General features: G+C 31.0%; 1 protein-coding gene across 1 annotated transcript in view; it reads left to right on the top strand.

Moving 5' to 3' along the window:
* LOC149905023 (acetylcholinesterase-like) overlaps window positions 1–8,504 on the top strand; it is a 58,958-nt gene extending 50,454 nt beyond the window's left edge. Inside the window, exons 5-7 of the mRNA XM_090106145.1 lie at window positions 4,739–4,902; window positions 5,372–5,529; window positions 7,063–8,504. Of these exons, the coding sequence (XP_089962271.1) occupies window positions 4,739–4,902; window positions 5,372–5,529; window positions 7,063–7,175 (435 nt within the window). The 3' untranslated portion in view covers window positions 7,176–8,504. The remainder of the gene's footprint in view (window positions 1–4,738; window positions 4,903–5,371; window positions 5,530–7,062) is intronic.
* Window positions 8,505–12,025: the final 3,521 nt, after the last annotated feature.

Genomic DNA, 12,025 nt, shown 5'->3' with positions numbered 1-12,025 from the left:
TATTCTTTCCTTTGAGATTACACTTGAATAGATGTGCATTCTATATTCAACGTCAATTTTAGAACAATGCTTCTGATCGTGTGTGAGCTGCCAAACATAAATTTTGAAGCACCAGTGCAAAATCAATTTAATTCTGCATATTGACTTGAAATTCATGTGGCGCTTTGGAGTTCTGCCAAGTGCTTATTAAGTATTTACCAGTTACTAGTTCAGCCTCTCGTTTGACGAAGTTGCATCCTAGAACTATGTATGCACGTTTAGGTCGTCCATTTTTTATGGATCATTCTTGTGCATGAAGTTATTTGCCAGAAGAAGTAAATTTTGAATGAACTTAAATATGGCTTTAGTTTGTAGATTAGCTCGTATAAAAGTTATTTCTATTATATTCTGGATATTGCAGACAAGAAAATACGAAATAATCATCTTAAAACTTTACAACTTATTACTTAATATTTGCATTGACACTTGAACTTAAAATATAATTAAGACATGATTCGAGTTATTAATTAATCAGTAGATACCGGGAACTCTATAGCGACACACAAATATGGTGCAACGGGAGCTGGTTAAGTTGGCTCTGATCATAAGGTTATATTATGATTGTTCATTAGGTACACCCCAAACATGTTATTATACTAGCCTACTATTACTCAGTCTTCGTAATAAGTAAGATAATTTTTTAAGCAAAAAAGTACATCCATTAAGCGTAATATGAAAAAATGTGAGGTAATAAATCAAGTAGTTAGGAAGGGCAGCCGTGATGGTGATTTGTCGTTAGACGGCCGTGCATTTAGGTCACCTGTAAAAATAAATATGACCTAATCAATTTGCGATTGAATTCGAATATACATTTTTCCTCTGAATTGAGAATTCATCTGAATCAAGAAAATCAAGAAAATACACGAACATTTTCTGGTTTATTCATTGAACAAATATTTACTTCCTATAAATAAATCTATATGACCAGGCCATTTTATAACCGCATTCCAAATTTCAGTTTCAGTGGATTTGCAAAATAACTAATATTATAATACATATTATGTATTTCTACGGTTATTAGCTACGGTTTTTCTTATTTCTACAGAGAAATAAAATACATAATTGAATTAAATAATACTTAAAAAAACTCACTACTTAGGGAATCAACAGTGCTAATACAGATTTCTTTATTTGATTCTGTTATAAAAATAGGGCTCCACAGTCACTGACTCAAAAAGAGCACTTAACATCGCGCCCCTATCGTTGACGACTTGACATCCTTCATTATTTAATGGGTTTTATTATTAATATCATACATACTAATTTATGTTATTACTACATACTTTGAAATCATCATAAATTATTCTATACTTAAAGAGTGAATGATTTGAGCTTTTAAAGATTTTAAGTTTAGTGTCTGTATTTTAAAAATTGTGTTTATAATCGTTTGGTTATCTAACAGTCACCTGGATTTTTGGCCTGAAGTTTAAGCAAAAGTAAGATCGACGATCTTACTTTTGCCCAGTTATTTAACTCTAATATAATAACTAAGTAGACTATGAGTTTCTTATTCAAATATCCTAGAGATTTTTATATCATAAGAGCAGACATGTGACAATATTAAATTAGAGTCGGCGAAACCAAAAGGCAAAGGTCAGCAGATTAACAACGCGCTATTTCGAGACGTGACAGACGTTCCGTTTTCGTTTAGTAATTTTATTGTAGCTAGCTTAATTATTTTGGCTGATATATTTGTTTAATTTTCCATCGAATTCTTGTAAACAGGTCTGTTTGTGTTTTTGTTTAACTGTGTAAATACAATTCAAGTGTTTGTGAGCAGTAACAGCTAGCAGTAGTAATCAATTGTTTTTTGGATGTTTGCATTACCTATATTATGCGTGATTGCGTGAATGAGTCTATGAATGGAAGATATTATCTAGATAATAGTTAGTTTTAAAGCTACTTTTAGAAGTACCAAATCTGTTTATTTTTTTTTATTAATTTTAAAAACCCTATTTAGATTCGACCCCCATGCTTCATGGCATTAAACATTATAATATCAAACAGTTCCTCTATTGCAACGTGAACACAGACACACTTCCTCATTTATAACAGTATGAATGCTGACTGACAGATTGAAATAGACTGACGACGAATAACTTTTATTATTAAACATGTCACTGACTTTCTTAGTGACGTCACATAAAACTGTCTTTGAACTCGTGCTCGAACTCTTTGAGCGTGTACGTAACAAAATAAAAAACAGGGAATGAAAAGCTTTTACTTCATATGACCATATCTCTAGAGGACTGTTCTAGATACCGACTCCATTTGATAATATTTTCAAGATTGAATACATAATGCGACGGGAAAATACCCTTGCTAAAGACAAAAATAGCGCTTTGAAGACAACCCACTCTTTGTCCATCAAGGCTTGTTACAAAAAGAATGGATAATGAACTGAATTCAAGTCCTTCATGATAGTGTAGGGAAGTGCACTTTTCTTTGATTTTATGTTGTTGTGCATTATTTGCTTAGCTACTCAAGCACCAAGACGTAACATTCGGTACTGATGACAAGTGTGTTGTTGTTTCTGGTATTAATTTATAATTAAATACTTAGGTACCTAAAATCCTATAAGATAAATAAGATTTTAATTTAATATTACTTATTTTATTTTAATATATCAAAGTATATAAAATATTTTAAATGGAGAATGATACTGAAAAATATATAGTAATAAAACAACATCTATTTGTTCTATTGTAATATATTGTAAGTCAATCAGCTTAACAATTTTAATCTATCTCAGTTAAGAAAGACTGAAGTACCCACACAAAAAGGATCGATATACTCAGTATCTAGTAGATACTTAGTTATACACATAGGCTGTAGGTACAACTTGTAGTTACGAAGTTAGACAATTATCTAATCAATAAATTACGAAAATTGGGCATGAAAATTTAAACGTGTAACGTGTAGGTACATTATAATATTATGAAGTTCTTATCCTGATGGAGACATGTAGCGTGACTATTGAAAATATAATTAAGAAACAAGGAAAATATTATGTTGTTTGCTGTGAAATAGAGTCATTCATATTGTAGGACATGTGATCAAATATTTAACCCCTAGTTAACAATAAGATGTGAAATGACTCCATTTAACGTTTTAGTATTTATCGTTTTGTAATACAATAGATAAAATTATGTCACAAATCGATAAAACTTAACAACTTTTCAAAATATGCCTATGACTCCGTCAGATCCTATTTGTAAGCTCTATCTAAAAGATTATAATCGTACTAGCTTTCCGCCCGCGGCTTCGCCGCAATTATATATTAAAACCTTCCTCTTAAATCACTCTATCTATTAAAAAAAACCGCATCAAAATCCGTTGCGTAGTTTTAAATATTTAAGCATACATAGGGACATAGGGACATAGGGACAGAGAAAGCGTGTTTTATACTATGTAGTGATGTGAATATTATGCAATTTCATAACTACATAATATTATGTTGCATGTGAAACCATCAAACCGATTAAGTACAATAAAGTAATACACTTCCCACTTACAAGTGTTTAAAAGCAAGTACCAATTACGTAAGTAGATAATAATATTATACTCCGACCTTTAAATGGAGTTAATGTTTCGCTGACTACATACGAGCACCAGGCTGTGAATTATTAAAGAGAGCTCACGTAACCACACCTTTTAATATGGAACAATTTCAGCAAACCTCTGTACCATTTCCTGGTTTTAATTTACAGAAACGCTATGAAACACCAATTTATTATCTCAAATTTTGTTGGAGTTCTATTAAATTCTCAATTTACAAAGTGTTTTATGATTTTGGAGTATATAAATGAGAAAAGGTTGTCACGGTGTTATTTGAGTCAAACGGTTTAAGCGCGTCACACACGGTGAAGATTTTATCTTAAGATACTGTTATATTTTATATTACAGTATCTTAACGCATCCGGTATCAGCGTTCGGACCATCATTTTTCTTTTTGTCATTGCGTACTAAGACTCCTGTAGAACCGCCATCCTGTTACAAATGACCCACAAAATTTCGCGTCATTTGTAACAGGATGGCGGTTCCACAGGGGTGGGTGGTACGCAATGACAAAAAGAAAAATGATGGTCCGAACGCTGATACCGGAAGCGTTAAGATACTGTAATATAAAATATAACAGTATCTTAAGATAAAATATTATAGTATCTTCACCGTGTGTGACGCGCTTTATACTAGTATGTCATTAATACTACTTTTTAGTATTAGATATGTGTCGGCCCTAGTGTACTATTTAGGGTGCAAGAATGCGTATGCCCTAATGACCTATCGATATTATTACGTATAATGTCAACTCTTTTCCATTATTATATCGATAGGTTCCACCATGATAAGGTGGCCTTGTGCATTACATTATGTATAAAGTATTATCATACCTTGATGCGTATCTTGATAAAAAATTATTGAGGACAACTGAATTTCATTTGTGTATTACCTTAGATCCTCATGGTTCTGAACTAGGCCACAATATTGATTATTGATATACTGTGATCTTTTTCTTTTTCTGGTATTTTCCTTTTATGTTATCTTTGATCATGATGAGCAGTTGTAGCGTTATCGTTCATACTGCGTCTTCATAAACTTCGTCAACATCCTAGTCACCGATCACTAAAAAGTAAAAAGTATAGCATTAAGTCGGGTTTTCTTTTTCTTTCTTTAATCTATTATTATTTAAATATTTCAGCGCACAAGCACAAGTCTTTGGGGCGAATGGATGGGCGTGATGCATGGAGACGAGATGGAGTATGTGTTCGGTCATCCCTTGAACATGTCCCTGCAGTACCACACCAGGGAACGTGACCTGGCTGCTCATATCATGCAGTCGTTTACTAGATTCGCACTTACTGGGTAAGTTTCTTGGACTATTAGGGGCTAGTTATACCAATTTGTTAAAAGTTAGTAGTTAGAAAATTAACAGTCTGGAAATAAAGAGTAGGTAGCTTAGAGTGAATTGTCGTTTGACGTGTGTGTTTATGAATCTTACTAAGATTTTCCATTATTCTCACACTTTATATGAACGTGGAATATTTTTCTGTAAAATTTAGATACCTATTTCTAAATAATATATCTTCTATACCTACTTATCTCAATGAAACTACATATAATTTATTTTTTTGTTATCAATGTAATATCTTTGTGTAAGTTCACAACCATACTTACTTTTTATTTAGACATAGCTCAGAAGTAATCACAATACCAAAGAAATAAATGCTAATGAACTCAACATCTGATGACGCAACGTCTATAAAGCAACATAGTACATCAACAGTTTACAACTTTTTCCATTCATATAAAAACGTAATTGCCTACGCTTCAGGAAGCCTCACAAACCGGACGAGAAGTGGCCTCTGTACTCGCGGTCGTCGCCCCACTACTATACGTATACAGCTGATGGTACTAGCGGCCCCGCTGGGCCCCGGGGGCCCCGCGCATCAGCGTGCGCCTTTTGGAACGATTTCCTTCATAAGCTTGATGGTGAGTTTTTATGCTACATATAAAGATAGATCCTACAGACACATTGCCTAGTATTTTTATACTTTGATAGAAATAGAGATAGAACAGACGCGGCGCCTGGTAACAGTGCTATTTTTTTCCTTTTCCAAACTATTCCACTTAAGATTAAAAGTTTTATGAAGTGTCGTTATTGCAGACGGCTTTATACCAATTTCTTAACCGTTAAAGCAGCAAACACTGATAAAACGTCTTATCCTAAGAATGTTATAGGCGTAATAATTAGAGTAGTTGATTTTATTACTATTGGATAGTCTACATCCAGACAATTATAGTGTAGTAAAACAATAAATAATAAGTACCTATACATTTAAGTTCTAAAATCGATTCACTTGATTGCCACCATGTGCCCTAATTACCATACCTTCATTAGTATTGTCCTACAATAAGACTACTAGGCCTAGTATTTCAAGGTTTTAGATCAAAATCAACGTCGCGTGACATGTAGGATAAGCTAAAATCTATGTCGTACTCATTTCTATTCAAAATCATTGTATATTCTTTTGTCACTTCTAATATACACCAATATATCGATGTTTCTTTAACTTCTTTTACAACAAACACAATTATAATGATTGTTAATTTCACCACGCAATTTTGGTGCAAGAATATTCAAACAATTCCCAAATTTAATTAGTAGCTGGTAAAAAGCCTACATATCTATTCAAATGCCATTTAGAAAGGCTGCTTAAATAAATTTTAATTCCGTGTCACGTCTTTTCACGCCGCCCTCTTGAGTTTACGTAATTTGTTATGCTTCATGCAATCTCGTTAAGGCTGACCTTTGCTTTGTACTGAAAAGTGTTTTCTCTACACAACTATTTTTGTTAGAAATGTGAAATTGCAAAAATGTATTACGTTGGAGAAGTGAAGTATCGCAGATAATTATTTGAAAATTTAAAAAAATAGAAAAATAAAAGATTGCTTTGCGGCTTCGAATCCGCTTGGCTTTATCTTTGCCTTAGACCGCAAATTTTATTATAGGCTGCTATTAACAATTTTGAGTCAAACTTTGTGTAAGTTATAAAAGAGAACATCTATTATACTTATCATCGAATACTTAGTTTAAATAGGCTATAGCAATATGATCCACACGTCATCGTTACAGGAAAAATACCCAAAATTCTTTTTTTTTAATTCCCATAATACGTATGGTATTGTATTTCTATTCAATATTATACGAAGCTATTCTTCCTTCAATTTATATATCGATATTTTTGGTATATTTGATATGAAACAATAAGAAATATACTACGGTCTACAAATATACAATTCTTATACTATAACTACCAGCTATTCTTTGAATAATCACAATGGACTCTACAATTTCGTTAAATATTTTGTCCAAAACTCAAAGTAAATTTTAAATTGCCCTTTTGCAGAAGGAAGTAAATGGCTCTCTTGCCCATCTTATAAGGGTTGTTCATTTCTATTCACACTTGAAAACACAACACAATATTTGATTATATTACTAAGTCGATTATAATACATTTTCAGAGCTGGAACATGTACCATGTGACGGCGCAGTGACGGGCCCCTACAGCAGCGTCGCGGGCACCACTCTGCCCATAGTCCTGCTCACCACCCTCGCCACATCAGCGGCTCTTTAGACGTTTAGCACATTCGTAGCAACAGTATTGTAGAAAATATATCCAATTATAACTAAGTTTCACTCAACCTAGCGTTATGTTGACGCAATCAATATTATTGAAGTTATAGTTTCGCTCCTGCTGATTCTATGTTTATATTACGTTGATCCTTTAATATAGTTTATAGTTATCTTATAGTTCAGTGTGATAAGTAGTTGAGTTTCTTCGGATTAACTCCCGTCGAGGGAGGCTAGTTAAATATAAGTTAAATTTATTTTAATATTTAACGTCGTGTTGTACTTGGGTATGTTGTTTGGGTGTTGGTATTATAGAAAGAAATATATGTGAGCTTTAATTGTTAAAGTGACGCTCCGCTTTCACGACATTTAATCACTAAACATATCAATGTGTGCCTCTGCTTAAATAGCAATTGATACATATCGTAATTGTAGTGGATTTTAGATTTTTGTATTAAAAACATTTTCATAGATATTTAGAAATAATGAATACGATGTGAGAATTTTTATCAATATATTTACATCTATTTAGGATGCTATCGACTATACCATTCGTAAATCTTATGAATTCCGATTATCTTATGACTTCGACAAAATAATAGCGTATTTTGTAAATGTTACCTTCTAATTAGATCGCCGTATCCGATCGAAAACACTTTTCTATACTATACCAATGTATCGTTACACGAAGTACCTACTGTAAGCACTGAGCCTAGGGTAAAAATATATTGTGTAACTTTTCTAAGTATACAAAAATCGGCACATTTCTGCAAGAATTTAAGTACATGCTATTAATAGATAGTAGTCTATTTTGATTCCCTTTAATCTATAAACGGTAAAGCTATATAATATTTATATTCTATGGGATTATTTTATTAAGTAGGCATATAACGATAGAACGGATTCACGGGATATTTAAAATAATGAGAAAAAACTCTATCAAACCTGACTTAATAAAATAGTGTCACATATTTGTGTAGAAATAATGCTTTAAGTGGAAATCATCTTATGAATTTAGTAAAATTGAACAAAATATTTATAGTATGAATCTTTAGCGATAGATTATAATATTTTACCTATGTCAATTAATCTTGAACAAGTTCGGAAAACTATGAATGGAACTTAAAGTATTACATATCGTACTTATTAAAAGTGCATGCAAATATTATGTCTTACACTTAAATACATATTCTAATTTATTGAAGGCATTTGGGATCAAAACCTTGGTTTGGAGAACGTAATAATAATTTTGATTCAAGTACAGAACTGAAAGTGAATAAGTATTAATATTTGTTTCTATATTATTCTTTACCGATATTATTTGAAAAGTAACTCTATCCTAGATATCTCTCTATCTCTATACTAGACAGTTATACCTTTAATTTTCTTTTTATTTCGTATGGAAAAAAGTATTTCTCAGATATCAATATATAGAAATAAGTACACCTATTATCACTTTGATAATTTTAAAGTATGCTTATATTTTCATTCACTTATAAATTTAGATCAATACATATCAAATTAAAATAACAGTAGGTAAATAAAAGAATATCTATTAAAATAGTTATATTATAATATGCAAAATGTGTAATTTATTTGGTTGAAATTGTATATTTATTAGACGAATAATTGAAAAATAAACCAAAAAAACTAGCACAATTGCTTTCTTGTTAAAATGAGCACAATACTATAAAATTGTCTGGGATAGCTTTAATTAGTTAATGCGAGACAAAATATTAAAATATAGTTACTGATAAATAATTTCATATCCATATTTTGTTGATATGATTCAGAAATAGTTAATAACCATGCTAATAAACAGAAGTTTATGAATTATTAGCAAAATTGTTTGCTATTAGAGATTATTATAGTGCTGGAAAAAGTGAAAAAATACATCACATTAACGCGACTAATTTAAGACAAATTACTATGATATTTAGTGTTAAATAAACACAATTGGTATCGTTTCAAAGATTATGTTTCTATGTTGAATCAACAATTAAGTTTATAAGTATTGTAAGTTTTACAAATAAAATATATTTTGTAGTATGTGACTCTTCTTCTAAGGTTGAATATAGTAGTTATAAATATATCATTTTATAATTTCTATCAACACTAGTATTATAAAATACGTGTTAACACATCACTCCTTTTTAAAAAAAAAACAAGACCTTGGAGATTATTAAAACATAAAAAAGCTATGAAAAATTGTACACTTTCATTCATATTACATGTGCAAGCCAATTGAAATGTATTCATATACTTAGCTGTATTTTTATATTTTCTTATCCTATTAATATATTATGTACTTCATATATCTATTGTACGGCTAACTCAAATTCTATCATTAGGTAAAACTATGATTTTATTTGTATTATAATATAAGCCTTAATAAAACATGACCTATCTATTTGAATATCACGCAACCTTTTCGAAGGTTTGAACAATGATCATGTGCACTGAGTATAAATATATTATTTCGACGTGTTAGCATTCCCTTTTACAGTAATTACTTCTATAATAATTATCGCATCTTTCCCTTTTTTATATTTACTCTGATAAATACCTAATTTTTATCTACTTATTTTTGCAAAGTTTCCTGTGCCAAATTGTATATCAAAATTAATAAACTGCCTGCTCTTAAATCAACCTATTTTTATTCGATCAGTAGAATTCAGTCTATAATATCTAAAATATACATATAATTTAATGGATATAATATTAAAACCTCAATATAGAGCGAATATGTTGCCTGTAACATTTCTGATGTTTCGTATAATTTTCGCAGTTACTATAGCAACAAACGTTATAAATTAAGCTGTGCATTTGATAGAAGAATTGTAATATCTGTTAGTATATAGTTAGTATACGTAATGCTTATATATGTTCCGTGAAATACATCTTCTCATAAACGTCCTGACTATTGTATGTCTGAAGTTCTGAAAGAGAAATTAGTGTCTTGTTACAATTGCTTCAGTGTTCAATTTAGATCGTTAGTATAAGATAAATCGCATAGAGTGTATAAATATATGTTGTAGGCGCAAGGATAAAATCGTTTGAGACAAGTATTTACTAATAATCTCATACAATTGGTTTATATCATTAGTTGGTGTTTAGAAAGTAAACGTCTGAATATTGTCTGAAAGGTGACTTATAATTTATTTACCTGCGTGACCGTGATAAAGAAAGATATAAATTTCAAATCTCTACATAAAAAATGAAGACATAAATGATGGTGAATATAGCAACTAGAAAGGATATTATCTGAAATTAATGGTGTGAGAGGACTACTAAATAGGTTGATCTTTGACAAAGAAACTAGAAGAGATTTGAATGGATATAAGTCGAGTAAATTAGAATAAGTGGTACCTAATGGGATGTTGTGCGATGCAGGTGAAAATTTGGCATAGGTATGATAGACGTCTGGCTTTAAAAAAGCTAATATATTGCGAAGTTATGAAGCGAATCAAATACTGTGAAAAGATACATACAGCTTGTTTCAAAACGATTTTCTTCATTGGCCCTACATAAATATTTTGTTAATTACATAGTGTGTAGTCTAATTTATTTTTCTAGATATAATATCTGTTCGTAGACAAAACTGTCCGTAGGTATCGCTTTACTAATTAGGTGCTAAATAACGTATACATAATAGATGTGCACTTATTCATTTTATATACTTAAAACTGAAATGCAAACGACATTGACAATATATGTTTCTTTGTATTATGATTAAATTCATATTCTATATTGCGTGTTGGAGCTTGCGAGGCGAATTGTTTCATAATGAATCTCATTTTGTAAAATATAGTTTAAACTATGTTTATATTATGTTATAAGTACTTCGTTAATTGAGTATAATCGTTTGTACAGTCGCACGATTTGTTTCTATGTAGCTTAATCGAGATATAATTTTTAAATCATTAGATTGTATTATTAGGTTAGTTTTAATGATTTGCTTTAAATATTTAATTACTTATTCTGAAATAAATAACTCAATAAATTTTAATCAACCGCTATTTGTTTTATTTTAGATATAGTCGCCTATAAACAATGTGATGTATCAAAAGCTGTTTGGGAGAGCAGAAAGCTTACCATAGGAATCTTCACCCTTCCCTGTTTATTCTCTTCCCGTCGTCCAAGCTGTCTAAATACCTAAAGCTAACAATTCCGAGATCCGTTTACTCTTTTTAAATAATAATTAAGTTAATAATCAAGTTAGAACAAATCCTAAGCTCGTACCTACTAATTAAATTTAAAACCATACAGAATCGTAAAAAAAGACGTGTGGCACTCGGGGACTACCGCGGTAAAGCTATTGCATAGCATACTTCAAGCCACACCTCCGTGCCCGTCGGAGTGGGGAGCGTGAGTATTTTCGTTACGGAATTTCTGGATTCGGTCCCCGCGCTCAAGGCCCGCGATAGAAGCTATGCAATAGCTTAATAAAAAAAAAAATTAATGGGAAATATGAATGGATCTATGGAATGGATCTACATTATATTTCCCAGTACCTACGCAACAGGATATATCTCTTTTTAAGAGTTACCTACTTATTAACGTGTAGGCAAATAATATTATATTAGGTATAGTTAAAAATAGCCTAACTAAGCAGTAAGAAAAGCTCCATAGTGTTTGCTTCGTTGTAGGTAGGTATGTAAGTAAAATGGAAAGGAAATTGCTTTCTCAGCATTGGACAAAGACCCTCAATGTCAAGATATCTTACCATTAGTGAGGCTGATGTGAAATGCAAGAGTATAATATTACAATTAGACATTTTTTTAAATTGGGCAAAGTATTTTATAATTTAATTTTATTTCTTTATTTTACAGGGCAGGTAAAATAAAACACATA

Source organism: Colias eurytheme, chromosome 10 (genome assembly GCF_061535395.1).
Source record: "Colias eurytheme isolate Ceu_HAF_F1 chromosome 10, ilColEury1 Martin Lab GWU primary, whole genome shotgun sequence".
Lineage (NCBI taxonomy): Eukaryota > Metazoa > Arthropoda > Insecta > Lepidoptera > Pieridae > Colias > Colias eurytheme.
This window is presented reverse-complemented; position numbering and strand designations above follow the sequence as displayed.